This window comes from Thamnophis sirtalis, unplaced genomic scaffold, assembly GCF_051295495.1.
Source record: "Thamnophis sirtalis isolate CommonGarterSnake01/CBP01778 unplaced genomic scaffold, rThaSir2_p1.2 scaffold_8, whole genome shotgun sequence".
Classification (NCBI taxonomy): Eukaryota; Metazoa; Chordata; class Lepidosauria; order Squamata; family Natricidae; genus Thamnophis; species Thamnophis sirtalis.
The window spans coordinates 82,283,528-82,309,807 of NW_028261388.1; the positions used below are offsets into that span (position 1 = coordinate 82,283,528).

The 26,280-nt window shown below is 39.8% G+C and overlaps 1 protein-coding gene across 2 annotated transcripts in view; it reads right to left on the bottom strand.

The window, feature by feature from the left end:
* The window catches only part of CDH18 (cadherin 18), a 315,976-nt gene that overhangs the window by 72,509 nt on the left and 217,187 nt on the right, over positions 1–26,280 (bottom strand). For both annotated transcript variants that reach the window (XM_087721989.1, XM_087721990.1), the window contains exon 5: positions 1,887–2,054. In XM_087721989.1, coding sequence (XP_087578115.1) covers positions 1,887–2,054 — 168 coding nt within the window. The remainder of the gene's footprint in view (positions 1–1,886; positions 2,055–26,280) is intronic.

The following is a 26,280-nucleotide window of genomic DNA, read 5'->3' on the forward strand; positions in this document are numbered from 1 at the left end:
TACCTCAATTACAGGATTTGCTGAAGAAAATGGGGGAAAAAAACAGAGAATGGAAGATGGAGTGAGTGAGTGAGTGAGTGAAAACAGGCAAAAACATTTTGCTGACAAACATTTGCTTCTTATGAATACAAATTGAATAAATAAATAACAAAGTGCTTCTAATCAAATTCTGATTCAGACATGTTGGTTCAGATTTCCATCATACACTCATTACTTTATTACAGTTGTTGCTTAACAATGGGAATTGGGACCAGAATTCCCATTGCTAAGTCTTGTGGTTGTAAAACCTGATGTACATGACCGCATTGTGTAGCAACTACAAACCTGCAAGTACCCAATGCTGTCATTAAGTGAGGATTACAAATTGTTAAATAAGGACCTCATCTAAACACGATTTGTGATTTACTTCCCAAGAAGTTACAAGTCCCAGGAGGCTCATGCCATGTGACAGACAGATGAGTTCTACGGAGTGTGGCTAGGCCAGGGATGACTGGGTGCAGGCAGCTGGGGATGGCTGCTGCAGAGTGCAGGAGGGCACATAGGTGGCTGTCATAGTTCAAATGTGCTTGGATGGGGAGGTGCTGAGGAGTGCAGGGGGACATGCATTTGGCTAGGGTGACATGCCATAAAAGCAAATGTGGCTGAGAGAGAGATGTGTGTGGCTGCTACAGCTGAATATGAATGCAGATAGTAGTGCAGATGTGCACTATGGATTGTGAGTGTGATGTTGCTATGGGCAGAAGCACACCACGAAGTACAATTTCCCCAAGATCTTGTACTCAGTAGTTGGCCATTTTTTTCTTGCGACAAAAAAAATGGTGGGATCAGGATCAATTTACTGGAACAACTTGGACATCCCCTGCTGGCTTTCCATTAACTTTGCTTGTTACCACAAGCTGGCAGAGAAGGTGACAAACAGTGATCATGTGTTTGTGGGATGCTACAAACATTGTAAATGTGAGCCAGTTGCCAAATAGCTGGATCGTAATCACGTGGTTATTGGGCTGCTGGGATGGCTAAATCCTCAAGGATTGGTCATAAGTAATTTTCGTGACCCGACAAATGTACACACGACAAAAGTGCGATGTCATAAACGCGCCCACAACAACGCACCGACAAAACCGTGCCCACAAAAGTGTGATTTAAGTTACGGTAAGGGTAAGGGTTAGAGTTAGGGTTAGGTTTAGGTTTAGGTTTAGGGTTAGGTTCAGGGTTAGGGTTAGGGTTAGGGTTAGGGTTAGGGTTAGGGTTAGGGTTAGTGTTGGGTTTAGGGTTAGGTTTAGGGTTAGGTTTAGGGTTAGGTTTAGGGTTAGGGTTAGGGTTAGGTTTAGGGTTAGGTTTAGGGTTAGGGTTAGGGTTAGGGTTAGGGTTAGGGTTAGGGTTAGGGTTAGGGTTAGGGTTAGGTTTAGGTTTAGGGTTAGGGTGCACTTTTGTCGGCGCGCTGTTCTTGGCGCGCTTCTGCACTCATTCGTCGGTGCGATTTCAACCTCACGGTTTTCGCGCCGCGGTTTCGTCAGCGCACTTTTGTCGAGCGCGCATTTGTCGGTGAACCATAATTTTGGATGGTCCACTGTACCATGGGCCTTTGTAACTTTGAATGGTGTCTGAACAAGTGTGTCATTAACTGAAGTCTACCTGTACTTATATACCTGCATCCATGATAGCAGAAAAAGAATAAAGAGTAGAAGATTTTGCTAAGTGAAGATGAAGATAAGCCGCACTGAAAATGCTGTTTCTTAGGAGTTAGTGAATATGATGTGTCACTGTCAAAGATCTTGATTGTTATTCACAGCTCATCCTTCATTTTAAAAAAAAAATCTCCCTCAACTTGTAACAGCAGACCGTTTTCGTTGGGAAGAAATAAATCAGATCAAACCTTTACATACTCTGAGGGAACCGGGGAGGATTGTCGTTGACATCGGTGAGGGTGATATTTACTGTGGTCGATCCTGATAGCCCTCCAACTTGTCCGGCCATATCTTTGGCTTGAATGACAACCGAATAATGTTCTCTGGCTTCCCTGTCCATGTTATGCAGAGCTGTTCTTATGACTCCTGTAGTGTGATCAAAAAAAGAGGAGCAGGAAAGAAACATTATTTTAAGCTTCAAAAAACAAAACAAAACCATTACCCAGAACTCCACCCCTATTCATAATTAATTAAATAGCAGTAGCAATAGCAATAGCAATAGCAGTAGACTTATATACCGCTTCATAGGCCTTTCAGGCCTCTCTAAGCGGTTTACAGAGAGTCAGCATATTGCCCCCAACAACAATCTGGGTCCTCATTTTACCCACCTCAGAAGGATGGAAGGCTGAGTCAACCCTGAGCCGGTAAGATTTGAACCGCTGACCTGCTGATCTAGCAGTAGCCTGCAGTGCTGCATTTAACCACTGCGCCACCTTGGCTATTGTACATAGAAATTGAATTGAATTGAATTTTATTATTTGTATGCCGCCCTTCTCTGGGAGGACTCAGGGCGGCGAACAATTCAAAAGGGGAAAAAGGGGAACATAAAACGAAATGCAGATAATTAAAATAAGCAAGAATCACACAACCACACAAGTTGAGAGGGGAGGGGAACTCATCACCCCCAAGCCTGCTGGCAAAGCCAGGTTTTGACGGCTTTTCGGAAGGCCTGGAGAGAGGTGAGGGTCCGAATCCCTGCGGGGAGTTCGTTCCAGAGGGCCGGAGCTGCCACAGAGAAGGCCCTCCCCCGGGTAGTAGCCAGGTGGCATTGGCTGGTAGATGGCACCCGGAGGAGGTAAATAAATTACCCAGAACTCCACCCCTAATCATATCTCAAATTAATTAATATTGTACATAGAAATTAAATGCAAGGAGGAGCTAAGTTCAATGTAAAAATGTTATCAATTTTTTATTCCCTTTTCCAATATATTTTAGACTATTTTTGTTAAAGATTTATACCGTGTATGGGTTCTGGGAAGTTGGGGGAGGGAAGGCTGGGGGGGGGGGTTGTGGGGAGGGTGGGAGGGAGGGATGAATATTAGACTTGACGAGGGGTGTTAGATTTTAATGTAATATGATTGCACATGTATACTGTCTTCTCTTATTTTTTCTTTAAAACTAAGATATGTTAAGTATATTGATACGGAAGCATAAATACCATCAACATAGAATGGAGTTTGCTCAAAAGCGGAAATACACCAAGTGAATGAGAGGAAGAGTGGGAAGCAGAGGAGAGAAGAAAGATAGGAAGAGAGGGATAGGAGAGAGGGTAAGGGGGGAAGATGAGGAGGATAAGGAGGAGTGGAATGAAGAGAGAGGAGAAGGTTCTACCGAATAGGTGCGAACTGGTAGGAACCCACCTCTGTATCAAACAGAGACAATCAGAATCAGCACCAGATTCATTCCAGGTTTTGTTTTTTCCCCAAGAGAACAAGTTTTAAAGATTAGCAATATTTTACAAATTGAGTTTGGAGAAGAATAGCCAGTACAAATTTTCAACTAAGATAATACGGCCGCAGGCATTAAAGTGGCTGAAGTCATCAAATTGCTTTCAAAGGCAGCTTCTACATGAAAAACATTATTGCCTGAAAACATAATAGTTATTATTGTGAGTGTTCATGACTCAGAACAGAGCTTTTTTCTACTCAGCTGGTAAGAAGTTCTCCTATTGATTTTTTTTTTTTAAATCTCCACATGGACCTAAAAAGAATCAAGCAGTTCACCGCATTCAACTTTTACATTTCCAATAACGTCCCCTTGAAGAAATGGAATTGTTCGATTTGTTTTTAAAATTTACCTCCTAGGAATATTACTTCAATAGCGGGTATATATCAAGCCACTTTGGAAATTCTGCTCCTGGTTGTTAGAACTTACACCCATGGATAGAAATATTGTATTTTAATTACCGACACAATGTTATGCCAGCTTTATGCATATTTTATTAACTTATTATTTGATTAGTTTCTTCTATTAGTTTTATTTTTTTATACATGATGTTTTTTATATTTGCATAAGCCACTTGAGTTTCTATGTGTGAATAGGTGGCATTATAAATTTTATAAATAAATAAATATTTATCTGGCTATCCCGTCAGGCCTGGGGATAAGATTTTAATTCGCCCCCCCCCCCTGAATGTTGAATGAAAGTTGTGTTTTATTGCTTTATTTTTTCTTATTCACGTATTGTCTTATGTTTTGTCTTGCACTCCCCCTCCCATGAATTGTAAGCCGCCCTGAGTCCCCTCAGGGAAAAGGGTGGCCTATAAATCACAAATAAAATCTAAAATCTAAATCTAAATAAATAAAATGCAGAAAATAAACATAGATTGGTAAGAATACGTTACCGTAAATGTTTGTTATACACAAATTGTGGTATGGTAATAAATAAGTTGTGGTATGGTAATAAAACATAAATCATAGTTCATCAGCTATTTTGTCATAATTTGTCATACATTCCATTAATTCAGATATCAAATACAGTAAAACCTCTGGTCACAACCGTAGTTCGTTCCATAACTTTGGTCACAAACCAATTTGGTTGTGACCCGAATCTAATTTTGGAAATTTGGCGCTTACAAAAAAAAAAATGGTGCAGAAGGGGAAATCAGCTGCAAAAAAATATATGTGAATATTGTGGTCAGAACCCGATTTGGTTGTGATCAGAAGTTCTACTATATTATATATTATATAATATATATTATATATAAACTGTATTATATAGTAGCGACGAGCAGTGCTTTGGTTTTTTAAAAAAATGTTAATGAAAAATCCTTCAGAACATGCAACAACAGAAAGTTAGGACCTGTCTTAATACTCATTGAAACAGCTGCATGGAGTCTTGGGAAAAAGAAGAGGATACTCGAAGAAGTTCAGATAACTATGCGTATTTCCCCCATATACTCCAAGGCACATTTTTTTACAAAAAAAAACATTCCAAAGGACTGAACGGCCTTATTAAATATCAATTTGAGATATCTGACCTGATGCAATCAAGTTTTGTAAAGTTCAGACCCAGCTATTTCTAATATTTAATTTACATTAAATGAAAACTAATTATATTTCAGCCCCACTAAAATCAATATGAAAAGTTAGTCATGGATTTCAAAGGAAACGAAGTATTATTTATTTTGCTTTGAGCGCAAGACACTGTGACTATTGAATTCTGAATTACTACTTATTTTTTCCTCCTGTGTAAAGCAGAAGGTCTTTAAAAATCGGAATGGAACTGAGAGAACTAGAATGCTCATTATTTCAAGTCAAATCCATCTAATCATCTAAATCAGTGTTTTTCAACCTTGGCAACTTGAAGATGTCTGGACTTCAACTCCCAGAATTCCCCAGCCAGCGAATGCATTCGCTGGCTGGGGAATTCTGGGAGTTGAAGTCCAGACATCTTCAAGTTGCCAAGGTTGAAAAACACTGATCTAAATCCATCTAACCATTCAATCCATCTCTGTATGTTTGCATCAAAGGTGGTATTCAGTCGGTTTGGACCGGTTCACCCAAACCGGTACAGGAAATACACACCTGCCCCGACTTTATGTGGTCCTATTTAGGCACATTTTTAAGGTCAGGCACATATGCAGAAGGCATGTGTGCATGAGCAAAGCACATGCGTGGAAGGGGCGCATGCAATAGCAATAGCAATAACAGTTAGACTTATATACCGCTTCATAGGGCTTTCAGCCCTCTCTGAGCAGTTTACAGAGTCAGCATATCGCCCCCAACAACAATCCGGGTCCTCATTTCACCCACCTCGGAAGGATGGAAGGCTGAGTTAACCCTGAGCCGGTGAGATTTGAACACCCGAACTGCAGAACTGCAGTCAGCTGAAGTAGCCTGCAGTGCTGCATTTAACCACTGTGCCACCTCTTGCACCCGCAAAGTGGATGTGTGTGCGCAAAGCAAGCAGATGCATGTGGGGCGAACCAGTGGTAACAAAATGTGAAACCCATTTCTTGTTTGCATGTGGACATACATGTAAGCACATGCACACACACACGCACACACACACACACACACACACACACACACACACACAATTTGGAAGTGTTTGTTAGACTGGTATAAGGACAGCTCTTCATGTCAGATGTGAAAACCATCCTCTCTGTTTCAGAGAAGCATGGACAATAACAAATTTGTGGAAGTGATGATAATAATTTTATGTTAATGTATAGCTTATATATTAATATGCATTCTAACACTATCAATAGCAATAGCAATAGCAGTTAGACTTATATACCGCTTCATAGGGCTTTCAGCCCTCTCTAAGCGGTTTACAGAGTCAGCATATGGCCCCCAACAACAATCTGGGTCCTCATTTTACCCACCTTGGAAGGATGGAAGGATGAGTCAACCTTGAGCCGGTGAGATTTGAACAGCCGAACTGCAGAACTGCAGTCAGCTGAAGTAGCCTGCAGTGCTGCATTTAACCACTGCGCCACCTCGGCTTAAAGTTGACACCATCCAGAGTATCAAGCAACTCAAATAAGTAATGCGAGATCAGAAGACGAGGAGAGACCCCGACCCATAGAATCGCCAAGAGTCAGCTACGACTGAAGAGTTAACATCATCACCATGCATTATAAATTAAAAGCCAAGGTCAGTCTTAAATTCCACCTTTTTTTTGTTTTATGTGGAAAGAAGACATCAAAGACTAACACTGGACTAAGACCAAAGGGCAAAATCTAACATTTATACAAGTTCTTCTAAAATAAATATTCATTATTCGAGATAATACTCAACACTTCACTTATACTTGCAAGCAGGTGATTTAAGGTTGGGAGGCCTGGGTTCAATTCAGTTTTGTTTTTAGTTTAATATGGAAGCCCACTAGATAATTCTTGGACACTCACTCTCAGTTCAGCTTATCTCACAAGTTTATGTGGAAAACATCGGGAAAGGGAGTGCTACCAATATGAATGAGTTTTTGAAAGACATATATCTAATGAGTAAATACCAATAAAAAATTGTAAAAATGTCTTAATCTAGTGTCTCAGCTTTTTGTAGTTTATATTGGGTGTACCAAGGTGCACCCACGTTACACCTATCCTCCGCGAGCTGCACTGGCTTCCCATTGGTCTCCGGACGCAATTCAAGGTGTTGGTTATTACCTTTAAAGCCCTACATGGCTTAGGATCAGGGTACCTGCGAGACCGCCTACTGCCACATACCTCCCAGCGGCCGGTGAGATCCCACAGGGTGGGCCTCCTTCAGATGCCATCAGCCAGACAACGTCGGCTGGCGGCTCCCCAGAGGAGAGCCTTCTCTGTGGCCGCTCTGACCCTTTGGAATGAGCTACCCCCAGAGATCCGGACCTTGCCCACTCTCATGGCCTTCAGAAAAGCTGTTAAAACCTGGCTATTCCAGGAGGCCTGGGGCTGTTGACCCCACTGTTGAGGTCCAGTTCGAGTGCATGAGTGATGTTTTTAAATTTGTCTTTCTTTTATTTTTTTATTATTTCTTTTTTCTCTTTGCTTTGTAAGCCGCCCGGAGTCCTCGGGGATTGGGCGGCCTATAAATTTTTGCAAATAAATAAATAAATAAATAAATAAATAAATAAATAAATAAATAAATAAATAAATAAATAAATAAATAAATAAATAAATAAATAAATAAATAAATAAATAAATAAATAAATAAATAAATAGTTCACATCCCACCAATCAAAGAACCTGTTCCCTTCAAAAGAAAAAAAATGTATGTATTCTTTTAAAGAAAGGTATCTTTATCTTTACAATCTGCTCTTACTGTTTTACATCATTCAGCTTTTTCCTCCAAGGTTGGTGCTGCAGCATGGAGGCCACTTCAAGACGGTTCCACCACAAAACCGCGTTCGACTAAAGGGCGCTCGATGAAACCGCGTAGCTGACGTCATCACAGCGTGACAACAGCGCGGAGAAAAGAGCACGCTGTAAAAGCTAAACCTAAAATTAACCCCTAAACCTAGCCCCTCTAAACCTAATCCTAAACCTAACCCTAAACCTAACCCTAAACCTAACCCTAAACCTAACCCTAAACCTAACCCTAAACCTAACCCTTAACCTAACCCTAAACCTAATCCTAACCCTTAACCTAACCCTAACCCTAACCCTAACCCTAACCCTTAACCTAACCCTAACCCTAACCCTAACCCTAACCCTAACCCTAACCCTAACCCTAACCCTAACCCTAACCCTAACCCTAACCCTAAACCTAACCCTAACCTTAACCTAACCCTAACCCTAACCCTAACCCTAACCCTAACCCTAACCCTAAACCTAACCTTTACCTTAACTTGAATTGGCTTGCTTTCAAAGCACTATTTAAAGCGCCTTTCTTTCTCCGCGCTCACTGTTGTCGCCCTGCTGATGACGTCAGCGACGCGGCTTAATCGGGCGTGCTTTAGTCGAGCGCGGTTTTGTCGTGCCACGCTTGAAGACGGCTGAGGGGACCTGATATTATGAGCTGCTTTATGTACCACTAGCTGCTTGGAAGAAAAGTCTTAGGCCTTATGAGTAGGGAAGAACATTTAGACAACATTCCTGAAGAGGACCAAATGGCATAACATCATGCTTAATCTTTTTTTGACTATGTCTCTTACTAGAAGCATGAAGTTACTGTCCAGGATAATGGAGAACGTACTAATCAGCAGAAAGGGTCATGGATAGATGCCCATCAGTGTTGCTATAGGATGACATATGTGACACAGGATCCCCTATGCAATTAGCTTGGCAACTGCCAATGGTTACCTTGACAACAATCTCCTGCATTTGTCTTGTGAAGAAGTGCGTACGCCGTAGTCATGATAACCAGCATACAGTTTACGCTGAATTCTTTCACACACTTTCATGGGGTAGGGAGGTAGTTTAAGAACTTATTATTTTAAAAGCTTATTACAAAAATGCCTCTGTAAGGAAGTTTAGTTGCAATACTTAACACTGTAGTAATGTCCTGTAGTAGTAGTAAACAGTGTAGTAGTGTCCATAAGATACACACACAGACACACACACACACACACTTAGCACATTTTGAATGCTTAAAGGCATGTTCATCCTTCAAACTTTTTTAAAAAATGCTAATTGTTCATACACAGCTTCCTAAACTATTTTCCTAAAGGACTATATTATTCCTTTTGCTGAATTTTACATAGTGAAATACATTTCGGTAGTTTAATTAACAAACTGACATGATTAAAAATACATGAAATCCAAGATAATTACATAAAATCCTTTGCTAATTATGTTTTGCTAAAAAGGCAGTCAACATTCCTTTCTTTCGCTCTTGAATTTGAAATCTTAGCCATGTGTGAAGCTTCTATGACAGTGACTGCCTATGCAAATTCTTTGAGAACAGCTTGGTGTTTATATATTTTAAAATACAGAATTTTCCAAAAAATATATATATATTCTTTTCAGATGATGGAAATTCTCTCCATGACATATGAATACATGCTGTGCTCTTTTGAAAGTAAGAAATATTACCAATGCAACATTAAAACTTAAAATATCAATGGGCCTTAAAGCATTTAACTGGATGGTCTAAGAACTGAAGTACAACTTCGGAATTTATACTTGTGTGGATTTCAATTAAACTTTGCTCTCCTAAGTAGACCAACATCATTAATTTTAAAGAGTTTACAAGGTGAATTCTAGAGGTCCATGCCATTAGTTGCAATAATGCTTGGCTAAAAACTTTGAAACATTATCTCCTGAGAAATCAGCAGGATACTGTCAGTTGGCTGGAGTATAAATGCTCTGGAATGTTCTGCCCATATTAACTTGGATAAACTGACATTCCTTTAAAAGAGAGTGAGTCCATTTGAACTAACCGGACTTAAAGTCAATTAAAACATGCAGAGGATGACACTATTAAATTGTTTTCTTGAAGGACACTGACTAATTGAAGGCTAGCTGATGTTAAACTTCATAATTAATAGGAAGGACAAGTTGGGAAGAAACATTAGGCATCTCCATGCCTGAATAATCAGACCCATTAAACTCATCAGTCTGTTTAGTTTTTACAGCATCAAGTCTAGCTATTTCCTAATGTGTAGCAGTGCAGGGATTTAAATTGTTTTGTGCAATTAAACCTTTAGTAAAATCTAGTGAGTTCATTATTCCTGTGGATGAGTTCATTATCTATTTTCTTTTTGATATATATTGGGCACATATGTGTGTGTGTGTGTGTGTGTGTGTTTGAGAGAGAGAGAGAGAGAGAGAGAGAGAGAGAGAGAGAGAGAGAGAGAGAGAGAGAGAGAGAGAGAGAGAGAGAGAGAGAGAGAGCATATGTGCCAATGGTGGGTTTCAAAAATTGTTCAAACCTACTCTGTGGGTGTGGCCTCCTTTGTGGGAGTGGCTTGCCGCCCATGTGACCGGATATGAAGATGCTGACGACACTTGTCAGAACCACCTTAAATTACCTCACACACAGCACTGGCATGCATAGGAACATGATGTAAACTTGTTTTTTAAAAGGCATCTTTGGGTTGCGTTAAAACAACTTCAACACACGCAATGTTCTGATTGCACCACAAACGCAGTAATAATCATCCTTACCTTTCACAGAGGCACTGAGTTTTATAAATATGAGCATCACAGTGTAGAATAATCATATCCAAGGACCAGTGGTGGGTTTCAAAAAAGTTTGGAACCTCTTCTGTAGGTGTGGCCTGCTTTCCAGGTCTACTGGTGGAACTTCTTCTAACCGGTTTGGTAGATTGGATGAACCGGTTCTACCGAATAGGTGCGAACTGGTAGGAACCCACCTCTGATATGTGCATATACACACAGAAACATGTATTCTTTAGGTGTGTAGAAATACAGGATTAAAGATGAAAAATAATGTATCTGAGAGAGGCACAGTTCTGTTAAGAACATCTTCCATGTTATTTGAGTTTAAAGAGTGGGGAACAATAAGGCGAAAGTATTTCAAACTCATTGTTTCTATTTAACAGAACTTTTTTTTTTATTTTCTTTAAAAAAAAAAACCACAAATATGTCATCATTTGTCAATCATTAAAACATTGAAGTACAATTTTTTGTGTGTGTGTATCCCTCCCTCCCTCCACCCCCCCAAAAACTCATTGTTTCTGATAAAAATGATAAAGGCATTAAATCTCAATAAAAATAGTATAAGAAGTTTGATATAACTGAAAAAGCCATGATAAAATTTACTGGTGAGGGTGTTTTTTTTGGAGGGGAGGGTGTTGCTTTGACGTCAACACTGATTCCTGCTGATTGCCTAAACAAGTTTATAAAGGTTGTTGTTTTTTTTTTTGACAAGATTTCAGAAGTGGTGTGCCCTTGCTCACCCCACTTCTGAAATGGGTGATCTTGGTGACATGCCCAACATCACCCAACAAGCCCAAAGTGGAACTAGAAGTTAACTTCTCAGCTCCTAGCCAGGTACCTTAATGATTCACCAAATTGACTCTCAGACGGACAATTAGAGAAGCAAAAATTGTATGGAAAACATGTTGAGAATAAAGTTATGTGCCATTGTGTGTGATTCAGACATGTGCTATTGGCTCAAGTTTTAAAATTGTTCAATGACTGTTGGTGTAAAACTGAATACCAGATCATTCAGAAGATAGAAATCTGCAGAGCTAGCCACTGATGATCCACTTACAGATGGTCAGATAATGTAAAAACAATGGCATGACAAGGGTAGGAAATTAGTTTAGACATCAGATCAGATCCCTGACACAAGAGAAGGAAGCACATGTTGCGTTAAAAAAAAAAAAGTCCCTTCAGAAGCAGAAGTAGTATGTGGCCTTCTGATTGTGAGTGTTAGTACCAGTGGTCTATACATATTGGATAGACTCCCTCAAACAGGAAGATATGGGTCATCATAATTGTAGTGTGGTTCACATTATTACTTATGGTCTATACATATTGGATAGACTCCCTCAAACAGGAAGATATGGGTCATCATAATTGTAGTGTGGTTCACATTATTACAGCCCTTCATGGTATTGGACCTGGGTACTTGAGAGACCGCCTGCTGCCAATTACCTCCACTAGACCGATTAGATCCCACAGATTAGGCCTCCTCCGAATTCCATCCGCCGGCCAGTGTCGACTGGCGACTATCCGGAGGAGAGCCTTCTCTGTGGCTGCTCCGACCCTCTGGAACGAGCTCCCCGTGGAGATTCGAACCCTCACCACCCTCCAGGCCTTCCGCAAAGCCCTCAAAACCTGGCTGTTCTGACAGGCCTGGGGCTGAAGAACTATTGCCCCCGTCTCGAATTGGTATGACTGTTGTGTATTTTAAATTATGTATTGTTTTTGTGTTGTTTTAACTTTCTGTTTGTATCCCCCTTCCCTGGTTGAGTTGTGAGCCGCCCTGAGTCCCCTTCGGGGGAAAAGGGCAGCATATAAATAAAATCAACATTCAACAACATTCATATTATTACTTATGGTATCTATGATTTTTGATCCATAGGTAATAGGCAATATTGTTATTTGTTGATCTTTGGATTCTAGAAAATGTTTGATAGCTTGTAAAACAACCAGTCCAGGTTTTCATAAGGCAAAAGAAATGATATTGTTGTGATGAGTTTTCTGTATAAATGGGCCTGGGGTGCTAGTAGTTTTCTAGTAGTTTAATATAGTAGTTAGTAGTTAGCAGCTAGTAGTTTTCTAGTAGTTTAATATACTTTTAATTGTATTGTGTTGCACACTACAAAATATGTCAAGGTAAGATGACGTATAAACACCTTTATTAGGCATATATGTATGTATAAACATAAAACCAAATTTCTTTATACCTCTTCTGACGCTCCACTTTGAGCAAAAGTTCATCACAATTCTCAGTTGTTGTGTGAATAAACCTATACCTCTTCTAAGAGAGATTCCTGAGCCTTATGCTTCTAACCAATTATTTAAATACATCTAAATATAGCGAAATCTTGTAGAATGGGAACAATACAAAATTAATATCACATTAAATACTTATCATGTAAAATTTCAAAATGCAGTTTAAAATAGTATTTTGATTAAAGCAATTCGGAACATAGCACATTGTTATCTTTTTGTAAGAAAAATATTCATTACAGTTAGACAACTTATGGTTGACATGTCTGGCTATTAGTGGATACATGATGCAAAATATTTTTTTGTTATTCCAAAAATTTCTTTATTGTTGGAGTCAGAATTCTATATATTGAATGACAAGCAGCTTTTATTATTGACATTGAGATGTTGAAATATTATATATGAGGAACAAAATTAAATATCTTTAAGAATTCTCTAACCTTTCACCGTTCCCTGAATCTATCAAACTATGTAACTATTATTTGTTGACAAGACAATTAAAATAACAATTGAGTTGATGATTTGCTAATTGGTAACTACTAGGTGTTGACTGTAGAAATATTTCTATATTGTTCTGTTTCTATGTGAAAATTATAAACATTTTGCAAAAATCTGAATAATAGAAGAAATGGATTACTAGATAATACCATAATAACTATAAACAATAATAACTATAAATAAGTTGTTAAAACATTTAACAAGATTAATATGCATATTGAAGAGCTTAGGCAAATTATTATTTTTCACTGTGACCATTTAACTGCTGAAGAATCAAAATAACTTGACTTGAAATTAGTGATGCACTTCTTTAGCTAAATGCTGTCTTTTGCAATCAACATAATGAAAGCAATTAGAGGCATCAAACTTCTTTTCCAAGCCAGATGTAGTATATATAGTATATGGTATGAGATAAGATCAGATCAACTCAGATCAGATTATGGTGTATGAATGAGTGTTAGCCTTTCAGAATATTGGAATGATAAGAAAGCCATTCTAAGCCAGTATTAATAGGAAACAAAATCCAGGATTATTAACTCTTAAGAATATATAAAGCCTTTCTCCTCACATTTTCCTTTCATTATCCTAGCAAGATAACACAGAATAAAATTCTTCAAAATAGAGCCATATTATCCAAAGCCGCAAAAGTCATTTTTTTTCTATTTGAAATACCCATGTGTCCTCAGGAAACACAATGCACTCGGGGGAAGTGTTGAGAAAAATCTCATTTGGAATCCTCCAGGTCATTCACTGGGTTCATATTTAGCACAGCATAAATATGTGCATGAGTAGTTTGTTAAGCAGATAGCTGCTTAATGTGTGAAAGAACATGGAAAAAATTACCGAGGGAGTTATGTGCTGTGAGAGAAAGCCTGCAAATCTGGGATTTCTGCCTTGAGAACGGCGAGAGAGGAAATGAACGGCTGAAGTATAGCTAGCATAGGAAGGAGGCTGAAGGAGACAGCCTAAAAACCTAGCCATCAAGTTAAACCATGAGCTTTACTGATCCTAACCCCTGATGATTCCCAGTAGGATAGGTCTTCAAGGACCTGTTCTTCAAGTGACTGCTCAAACAGCAAGTGGTCGCACACCACGTGGCAAATTACTTGGCTGTGTGTTTCCTCAGTCCCCGAGAATGGAATTGATGTCGCAGAAAGTTTCTGCACTCCACAACAAACTTCTTCAGTCTAAAGACAGCTGCACTAAGTCAGTTTCTTTTATTCTTTTCTTAGAAAAAGCCTTGGTTGAACTACAAGAGAAATAGTTGGACTTGGCAAATCAATTTCACATGAGAATACCACATGTGGTATTGGATCTGGGTACTTGAGAGACCGCCTACTGCCAATTACTTCCACAAGGCCAATAAGATCCCATAGATTAGGCCTCCTCCGAATTCCATCAGCCGGTCAATGTCGACTGGCAACTACCCGGAGGAGAGCCTTCTCGGTGGCTGCTCCGACCCTATGGAACGAACTCCCCGTGGAGATTTGTACCCTCACCACCCTCCAGACCTTCCGCGTAGCCCTTAAAACCTGGCTGTCCCGACAGGCCTGGGGCTAAAGACTTCAACCCCACCCGAATAGTATGACTGTTGTGCTTTTTAACGATGTATTGTCTTCATGTGTATAACTTGTTTTGTACTTCCCTCCCCCTGAATTGTGAGCCGCCCTGAGTCCCCTCAGGGAAAAGGGTGGCATACAAATAAAGTTAAAATCACTTAAAAAAATAATAATTGTTCAGAATGCAGAAGCCCTTGGTTTTGAGCAAGTATTCATCTTTGCCAGAAAGCATGGCTGCCTGCACTAATAACCTCATTAAGTGCTGAACATGCTTCTGATTACAAAAGTGGCCCAGGTGAAGGGCAGAAAATTAGGGAAATGAGTCATCCATTCTCCTAGCAGTTGTAGCAGAGCCCTAGATCCCGTCATTCACTGGGGCATGGGATTCTCCCTGAAAAATTCAAATATATAGTCTTAACTTGGGGCCATATCCTTGGCTTGGTCAACATTGCACAACCCTGTGATCTATGCTGCACAAGACAGCCAGAAGAAAAGGAGGGGACACGTCCAGATTTGGGCAACCAATTCAAGATCTGATCAAGCTGATATATCTCTTGCCTCCTGATCATCATTCCAAATGGGTAGATAATTTGTCGGCATTCCACATTCATGCCTAGAGGTTGGCTTGACAGAGCAACTCATCTTTCTTAAGATATAACCCCCATGCTGGTTTCCCATATTTGCCTGGCACTGGAATAAACTAGCTTCTTGCCCTCTTTGTTGCCCTCTTGACTATTGGTCTGCTCATTTTCTGATAAGACCAAGGTTGATGAATGGGTAACATGAGTTTGTCCCTAAAGCACCAACTCAACTGGGATATATTCTGATCCCGTCATTCACTGGGGCAAGTCATATTGGGATGAGTTCCTGGCTCACATCACTTGGGAAGGGAAAGTTGAATGGGATCCATGCAACTCATCTGGTGGTTCTTTTAGTCCTTGAACCCAACCCTCTATGACAGGGCTGTCAATGTCCTGGTCCCCGGGACGAATGTGTCATCCACTGGCCATGCCTACACCCAGTTTAGCAAAGGGGGGGGAGTGATACATCACATGATACCACCGTGATGACACAAGTTTGACACCCCTGCTGTGAGGATTTAGTTACTGTAGTCCCTGCACCATCTGACTGTGATGGGATCTATCCACTGTCCCATAGCTTTAATCTGTAGCCTCACCCCATCACCCCAGCCCATCATATGTAGCGAGTGAGTATCTTGCTGGGCAATAACCCCTGAGCCAACTGGCTCAAACAAGTAATGCTCATGGAGTTCACAAGCACAGCAAAGAGACCCCAGCCCATTCATTATGCCAGTGGTGGGTTTCAAAAATTTTTTGAACCTACTCTGTGGGTGTGGCGTCCTTTGTGGGAGTGGCTTGCCGGCCATGTGACCGGATGGGAGCGGCTTGCTGGCCATGTGTTTTCTTTCTTTCTTTCTGTCTTTCTTTCTTTCTTTCTTTCTTTCTTTCTTTCTTTCTTTCTTTCTCTCTCTCTCTCTTTCCTTCCTTTTATCTCTCTGTCCCTTTTCCTTTTTTTCTTTCATCTCTCTCTCACTTTTTCTTTCTTTTTTTTCTTTTTTTCTTTATTTATTTCTTCCTTTCTTCCTTTCTTCCTTTCTTTCTCTTTCTTTCTTTCTCTCTCTCTCTCTCTCTCTCTGTGTGTGTGTGTCTGTGTGTCAGTGGTGGGTTTCAAAAATTTTTGGAACCTCTTCTGTAGGTGTGGCCTGCTTTCCGGGTCCACTGGTGGAACCTCTTCTAACTGGTTCGGTAGATTTGACGAAGCGGTTCTACTGAACTGTTGCGAACTGGTAGGAACCCACCTCTGCATTATGCCATTATCTAGATGGCATGGTACTTACTGTTGTGGGGAAGGTGGACTAAATGCAGATAGGGTTCTATGAGTGGTAACAAAAGTGGGTCTTTGTATTACTTTGCTTCAGTTCACCCAGAAGTGAAGTTAATCTCCTTCCCCCAAACATGACAGTTGGTTTGACTACTGCTGGATGTGATTATTATTGATGTTTGGATTTGAACGGCTCTTAATATGCAGTGAGCATCTTCATCTTCAAAAGCATTCGGAAAACTCTACGATCAATAGGACAAAGGAGTGTGCATAAAGTGCACATGTACATCTAAACTCAGCAAATCATCGTTATTAACTCCCCCCTGCTAAGTTGACCTGCTAAGCTTAGGGGTATATATGAGATTTGATGGAGTCCATGGTGCATTTTGCTGCAAAAGCTTGTTTTGATGTGTTGGCTTGCCCTGTTTTTTTTGCTGTTTTTCTGTAGAACAAGAGTTACTTCACTGAGCAAAAGTACCACCTGAATCATAATTATTGAGATACCGCCTGCTGCCAATTACCTCCCACAGACTCATTAGATCTCACAGGGTTGGCCTCCTCCGGGTGCCATCTACCAGCCAATGCCACCTGGCTATTACCCGGGGGAGGGCCTTCTCTGTGGCAGCTCCGGCCCTCTGGAATAAACTCCCCACAGCGATTCGGACCCTCACCTCTCTCCAGGCCTTCCGAAAAGCCATCAAAACCTGGCTTTGCCGGCAGGCCTGGGGGTGATGCGTTCCCTCCCCTCTCGACCTGTGTGGTTGTGCGACTGTTGTCTACTTTTATTATTTGTATTTTGTTTTTATGTTCCCCTTTTCCCCTTTTGAATTGTTCACCGCTCTGAGTCCTCCCGGAGAAGGGTGGCATACAAATAATAAAATTCTATTCTATTCTATTCTATTCTATTCTATTCTATTCTATTCTATTCTATTCTATTCTATTCTATTCTATTCTATTCTATTCTATTCTATTCTATTCTATTCTATTCTATTACAGTTAGGATGTAAGTGATAGCAGCCAGGCAGGAAGGGATTTCTATGTTTCCTGGATGGGCTTATCTCATGGGAGATCAATTCTTTCTCTATTCTTCATCTGATCAAACAAAATTTTCTTGTTTTAAAGAGTCAAGAAAAAAAAGAAGATAAATTTGCAAGTAAAATTTTTAAATACTGAGATGAAAGGCCATTGTTACCCTGTTTTCCCCAAAAATCAGACCTCCCTGGATAATAAGCCCAATTGGGCTTTTGAGCACATGCACTAAAATAAGTCCTCCCCTGAAAATAAGCCCTCCCTGGAAATATTGCAACACAGTAGCAGCCATGAAGTGACCACACTCGCGCACCTCCTGCACCTCAAAAATAATAAGACCTCCCCAAAAAGAAGACCAAGTGCTTATTTTTTTGGGGGGGGGGGGTCAAAAGAAAATAAGACCCTGTCTTATTTTCAGGGAAACACAGTAGATTTAGGCACAGACAGCAGAATTTAGAAAGTGAATTTAGAAAATTTAGAAAAAGGGAAGGTTTCTAAAAATACAATCTTGTTAAAGTAATACTTTAATGGACTAACTGGAATTAATTTCCTTTCTCCCAGAATGTCCTCAGATTCTGGAAGAGGTTATTGATGTTTCCTGGGGAGAGATCAAAGCAGTGGTGGGTTACAGGTGGTACGCCCTGGTACAGGCATACCGGAGCCTGCCCAGAGAACTGTGTACTGCTCCGGTATGGTGCTCCGGAGGGCCCACCTGCCCGCCCATGCTCCTTACCTGTCTTTAAAGTCTTCAGTGTTTCTGCGCACACACATGGCGCGTATAGCACCCGCATGATGCTCCACTGAGCAACTAGAGCATTGTGGAGGCTTGCTAGCTAAGAGCCGAGGTGGCGCAGTGGTTAGGGTGCAGTACAGGCCACTTCAGCTGACTGTTATCTGCAGTTCAGCGGTTCAAATCTCACCGGCTCAAGGTTGACTCAGACTTCCATCCTTCCGAGGTGGGTGAAATGAGGACCCAGATTGTTGTTGGGGGGCGATATGCTGACTCTGTAAACCGCTTAGAGAGGGCTGAAAGCCCTATGAAGCGGTATATAAGTCTAACTGCTATTGCTATTTTGGAGGCGTCGTTTGACGGTAAGACACATACACACGCTGCACACGTCCATGTGGACAACGCTGGGCCTGTTCCAACCGTACCGGTTGGAATGAGATCTGGAACCCACCACTAGATCAAAAACCAGAGTTTGCCCTACAGACTAAATCTACCAATTTTGGACTCACAACATTTCAGCAAGGGGCAAATAGCAATAGAGTTAGAATGCTTTGTATCTCTTTGCTAATGTTTAGAGTTCCTTAGTTTTTAGTTTTCAAAAATGGTCAACTCCCAGGAGGCATCCCCCGCTTGTTTCAAGTTTGAAACAAAACATCTCTATTTTATAGTTCACAATATTAGTAGATGGTTGCAAAGCTTCATTCTTTTCCCCCCTATATTTTCCCCACTTTTATGCTGGGCAGCAAGAATGCAGTGATTTGTGGTTCTTTTTCCTAACGTGGGGTATTGTGTTTGTCCAATTCTTATGAATATTTATATAGAAATGAGCTCCACTAAGTAGTGTTTATCTTCATAAAGATTAAGAGAATTATTCTGAAATTTTCATAAATATGCCAAATACTGCTGCTAGACATTCTAAATTATGTTGATACCACAGTAAAATACATTTTGATTTGTGAATGAATTAAATATATATTTCTAAATTTCCCTGGAGGGAAGGACAAATAAAAATATATTTGTGTGTGTGTGTGTGTGTGTGTGTGTGTGTGAGAGAGAGAGAGAGAGAGAGAGAGAGAGAGAGAGGGAGAGGGAGAGGGAGAGGGAGAGGGAGAGGGAGAGGGAGAGGAAGAGAGAGAGAGAGAGAGAGAGAGAGAGAGAGAGAGAGAGAGAGAGAGAGAGAGAGAGAGAGAGATTTTCAATCTTTACCATTTCCAGGCGTTAGACTTTTAGCTTTAGAAATCAATATTAGTGAAGAACATTGATAGTTGCTTCACCTATTGTTGTTATGTACAATTATAGAATTATAGACTGCTAGTTCGCTAAAGAGCTGTTTGGGGTTTATCAAGACATACCAACAATATACAATAAATTAATATATACAGATAAAGATCCCATACTAAGACAGAATAAAATTAAATGAGTAAATTGAACTCATCCCAAATTAATTTGAAATCAAAACCCCAAACTGAAATAGCTCTTTATTTGAGTAGCTTTTCGATCAAGACAAGGTCGAGCCAACTGGAGATCCACTGGATTTCCCATGTTTATGTTTCCTGTAGCACTTGATCTACCTTAAATTGCAAACTTAACTATGAGCAATTTGAAAAGCCTTCACTACATCCGGGACTCGGGAAGCAGAGAATAGATGGGGGTGGGGCCAGTCAGAGGTGGTATTTACCAGTTCTCCAAATTACTCAAAATTTCCACTACTGGTTCTCCAGAACTGGTCAGAACCTGCTGAATACCACCTCTGATGTGAATGTGTTGCAGCAGATTGAGGTTTGTAATCTACTTACGAAAGACCAGGACTCAATACCACAAAGGTGAGAGAAACAGGTTTATTTGATGCATCGAGTTCAGCGTGTTGACACACCAAAATCTGAACTGCCTGGGCTCTGCCCAGGATGCTACTTTTATGCCGTGTTCCACACTGTGCATTCTCAAGGCGTTTCCATACACGAGACAAACATGACATTTCAAAAAGGGGAAGTTCATTTGGAATGTTACAGAGAAGTACATAGGAGAAATACAAAAAAAAAAGAGAAGTTCCTATAATGTCTTAAGCTGTCATCAGTTTTTACCTCTGTTCTATCTCTCACCCACGCCTGGCTTCCTGTGCCCCTCCTTTACAGGGTCTTGCCACACTGTTCAGCCCTATTTTTAATACTTATGAGGAAGTTGGAGAGAAAGTTCACTCCAGCTAAAAGTCATCTTTGGAACTCCAGGGCACTAGAATGAAAAGCCAAGCTAATATGAATTTATAAGGTCCATTCTATTAAGACCACCTAACCTGGCCAGCCACTGGTGGGTTTACCTGTGCACCCCCTCCTGCATCAAATGGACTCCAGCACCAGAAGGTAACATGCTATTATGTTATCACATGAAGCCAGTCCATTTCTGCAATGCATTTCATCAACTTGAAACAACATTCTGGGATCAACGAAAATACTAGATCTAGAATGGAACAGATTTAGGAGATATGCTGTTTCAATTCCAGATTTTGCTAAAGACTGAACCATATGTTAAGTACCACATAACTGTAAAAAAAAAAGATCTATAAATAGCAATCCATTACATTAAAATAGTATCAGGTTTTGGCCGTTCTGTTTTTTATAATCTGCTGTTCGGATCCATTTGCAAAAGAAAAAAATGACTGAAGAGAACATTTTTACTATGATTTTAGAAGGGGTCATTTATCATCTGAAAAGTGATTATAACAACCATCAAAATCTTCGGATTTTTAAATGATGAGTCATACACATTTGGAAGAAGGATGTGAACAGAGGATTATGCTGTGAAAAGGCTATGAAGAATAAGTAAACCTGACCAAAAAAATAAAAGCTTTTGAAACATTTAGGTAATGTAGAATAAATTGAAATTTAATTAAGTGTAGCGAAAGGACTCCTGCAGACAAATATCAGATTGCTTATTTCAGATTTAATTCTGCCACATCCTCACTCCTTCCTTAGATTACCCTTTTCCCCAAAGTGCCTTATGGGAAGAGGGTTGAGAATATGAAAATAATAATACTTTTCTTGTAACGCATAGAGGTTCATAATGGTACTAATAGTTTGTCTGGCCTGGGGCACCAGATTACTTTCTCCCTGCTCCTTTGAGAAAGTAATCTTGCAAAAATCTCATCGGGATGTTTGAATAGATGCTGCATCATCTTTCCCCATAACAAGTTTTCTTTTATTATTTCAGAAAACTATACAGTTCCGTTTCGCCTCTACAATCCAGCCTCTATGTCAGTGGTTCCCAAACTTGGCAACTTTAAGACTTGTGGACTTCAACTCCCAGAATTCTCCAGCCAGCAAAGCAAAGCTGGCTGGAGAATTCTGGGAGTTGAAGTCCACAAGTCTTAAAGTTGCCAAGTTTGGGAACCACTGCTCTATGTACTTCAGGGCAGGGGTGAAATGCTACCAGTTTAGACATGTTTAGCTGAACCAGTAGTAAAAATGCTACCAGTTTGCCTGAACCAGTAGTAAAAAAAAAAATGCTACTGGTTCAGGCGAACCAGTTTTTCTGACGATCAGCTGTGACACATGATTTATATTAGCTAGAAAGCAGGATATAGAGCCGAGGTGGCACAGTGGTTAAATGCAACACTGCAGGCTACTTCAGCTGACTGCAGTTCTGCAGTTCGGCTGTTCAAATCTCACCGGCTCAGCCTTCCATCCTTCCAAGGTGGGTGAAATGAGGACCCAGACTGTGGGGGCGATATGCTGACTCTGTAAACCACTTAGAGAGGGCTGAAAGCCCTATGAAGCGGTATATAAGTCTAACTGCTATTGCTGTTGCTATTGTTATTTCCTACCTTCTAGCTAATCTAAATCATGTGGCACCACAGATTCTCCCCCCCCCCTTCACTGTTTGCTTACTTTCACCTGCCTGGATGTCATCATATCCATTTTTGACGTTGTGCGCATGCGCGCACGCTCATATTGCTACCAAATCGACAGCAAACATAAATTGATTTCACCCCTGCTTCAGGGCTAGAAAAACAGAGTGCGAGTGACAGTTCATGTCGAGAACTGAACAGATCGTATTCTGTAAAACTATGTAATTCACATAGAACTATAAACCATTATACACATTTTAATTAAGTTTTCCTTCATAGCATTGTAACTGTGATCATTCCACTTCAATTTATGTCATGCACGACATTATTTTATTTCTTGTGGAATTTGTATATTTTACGATCGATGCATGAATATTCAGAGTTCTGTTATAAACCATGAAATAACAGTTTATAGGGAGGAAAGATTTAGCACATGAAGAAGACCCCCTAAACCGTCCTTAACTGGTTTTCTTGTTTATGCGGTGCCTTCAAGTCAATCTTATCTCTTGATGACCACTTGGACAAGTTCTTGCAGTTTTCTTGACCATGTGGTTTGCCCTTATCATCTTCCTGGGGCTGAGAGAGAATGCCTGGATCACCCAGATGCCTTTGTGCTTAACATCATGATCTCCTGTTTCCACCCAGAAACTTCATACACTTCTTATTCCTAATCCATTAGCTTTAATATTCCCCACATTCTGGTATTAACACAAGCAAAGACCTTGCTCCAGTCAATGAAGCTCAAGTATATTGCTCTCTTAATTCCCCATCTCTCCATCATACATTTTATACTAAGTACCTAGTCTTGTATTCCTTTGATTTTTCTGGATTTTTGTTGGCTCATTTGACATTTCACTTTCTGTTCTGGTTTTAGTCTTTGCAAGATCATAAAAAAATAGGTGTTAGAAATGTGTAAAAAGGTTTGATATTTCCCCCATTTTCTGCTTCTTCAGTATATACTGATACTATCCAATCTATAGCCCACATGCTCTGGTGTTCTGACCCCCCCTTCTCCATCCAGGAACGAAAGCCGAAAACAAATGTAAATGAGAATGTGTTTTAATCAGTCCAGACTCTCGTTGGCTGCAAGCCCAAAATAAACAAAGAGATAAGCACTCTGGCAGCAAGTCCTACAAACCTTGGCAGCAATGCAAACAAACTCTGGCAGCAATCCAGCCTGCCAAGTTTGTTTCTCATTAGTCCTTAACGTTGACTTCTGCAAGAAGGGCGTGGCACAAGCAGTCCCTTTTATAATCGGGAGAGGAGCTTAATGAGCATCAGCTGAGTATAATTACCTCCTGTAATTATGTAGTTGTTCTTGACGCCGAGTAGCCCTTCGACGGCGTGCATCCCGGAACAACTCACAGGTGGTTTCTGGATCACTCTCCCTTGTCTCCTCCCCACTGATCCAAGGCTCAGGCACCACCTGGTGGCCAACTAGTCTCTCTGCGCCCTGCTCGGAGTCAGAACCCTGTCCAGGGTCCTCCACATCCTCCAGGGCCGACTCATAAGGCCCCTCGCTGTTCGAGTCTGGTGGCAGCTCCAACGGCTCCTGGTAGGCCACAACATTCTGGTATGCTACTTGTTGATCCAGAGATATTAGTGTTTTAATCAGTAGTTCTTCTATAGCTTTAAACAATGTATTCTGAATGTGTCTTGTGTTTTTTATTTGAAAGCTGTTTTATGGCCTCTTTTTATTATAAAAATAGAGAAATACAAAGGAAAAAAATCTAATTTAGATAATGAAAGTAGAAAGAAAAAGAAATAATTATAACCATAAATAAAACATTATGGGTTAACTTTCTAGTGACACATTCTCCCCTTTCCTTTCCCTGCATTTATTTTCCCAACTACTGATCAAAAACTAGATATCTCTGCTTTACATTGAACATTAAAGGTTATCACTTGTTTTTATTTAAATTCTTCTCTTTTATTATTTTGTTTACACTTCACATTTTTCCCCCTAGAAACCATATTCCAGACATCTAATTTTGCCCTGCTGTGTAATACAATACATAAGAGAATCATTCCTGCTAAAATTCGGTTAGGCTACTGTTATGAATATATATGGTCAATTCTGCCATTGCTGTAAGTTCTTCAAGGTTAGTCCCCCAATTTAATATTCTCGCAAAACACATTTTCTTCAGCGTTATGCCAAATTCATTCTTGAAGCTGTCAGCAGGTTTATTGACTCTGGACCCTCATTTTCTAGCAAAGGCTGCTCTTGAATATAATAATCCAATTTGCAAAGAAATATTCTTTCTGTTATCTTTCAACCTCTTTTGTCCTAATTAACACTTTGATCATTTTTCTCTGGTTAAAAAAAAAAACAACTTGTTTTAAAATAATCTTTTAAAACCCCTTTTCTGTTCTTTTCCTCTGTTATTTCACATTTTTGATTGAGATAGCTGTTATTTCCTTTCTTGCTTGTGTTGACAGTCTGTTTCCAGTCATTGTACATTCTGCTTATTGCCCAAGGCTTTTATCTTCAATTTTCCCTGGCTATCACAATAGCTTGTTCTGAAAGCCACTTGAATGTTTTCTTCTTTGAAAGTTTGACAACACATCTTTTTTTCTGCTTAGGTTTTCATAATATCTTATATCTCTTTCTATTTGTCAGGATTTTCTTTCACAAGCAAAAGGTATCCAGCTAAGATAATGTTCCGTTTCTCCTTTGCCCCTCAGCCAACCCATCATTCTATCCATTTCTGCACATTCATAGATCTTTTTAATTATAGCATCTTCCGACGGTATCTTAGCTGGAACTTATGGTATATGTGGGCGACAAGGAGAACAGCAGGGACTTAAAATGGGGAAAGTTAAAAGTGAACATGGGTATTGTAATAGATCCCTGAACTTTGTAATGAGAAGATGTGGCTTAGAGACCTAACAATGAGGAAGGAAAGAAAAAAGTTGGGCTGTGAATGACTGTCACGGCGGGGGGGGAGGGGAGGGGGGGTTGTATGTTTAAAATTGTATTTGTATCTGTATGTTTTACGCTAAAAAAATGTACAACTAATGAATGCCGATACAAAAGGCTGTATATTTACTTTATATTATTATGTATGTTTTGTCTTTTCTTGTATTTTTCTTTCTGTTTTTAAAGGTAATAATGTTTAATAAAAACTATTTTAAAAAAAAAAGAAAAAAAAAGAAAAAGGTATCACTTCTATTCCTTATTATGCTTGGATATCCTCTAGGCACACCACTCAATAACCTGTACATTTTATACTAATTCATGGTCTGCTTCACAATATGCATTTGCAAACATCCTGGATGGCTAGATGGCTAACTCCTTCACTTTCTATTTCCTTTAAAGCAGTCATTTAATCTCCATGTTGTCCATCTGGCGATGTCCAGATGTTCCATTTGAGTTTATCTTCCTTGAAGCACATGTGAGTTATAAACCAAGAATTATTTTCATAGGTAAACAGAAAGCTCTATTAAACTAACTTCTTCACTTTTTTTGTTATCCTCATCCAAATTTTCCTGTAAAACCAATTTCTCTTTTTCCAACTTGGGGATCACAACAATCATTAGAAGTACTACATCCTTTCTCTCTGTTATAATTATAACCTCTAACTGTAGAATTCCTTAATGTCCTCCATCATGTAAGTTCTCATTATATTTTGTTTTTATATCTGTAGACTTCTATAACACTGTTCTTCACTAAATATTTATAATTCTAAAAAAAATATATGATTATGTTGTTTATTGGGTTACACCTGGGCACACATATTTAGCATTGTTCTTTTTGTGTATTGTTGCCATTTTTGTATGTCTTGAAAAATATACTATCTAATCATATATTTATGATGGCACAATCTAATCCACTTAAATACATTTATTCCAAAATAGTGCACTTTATTTCCCCTTTTGACGATTTCCAGCTTTCCTTGCAACTCTCTTGGACTGCAAACCTGTCAGTCCTAGAGGAGATCAACCCTGACTGCTCTTTAAGAAGGTCAGATCCTGAAGATGAAACTCAAATGCTTCAGCTGCCTAATGAGAAGGAAGGA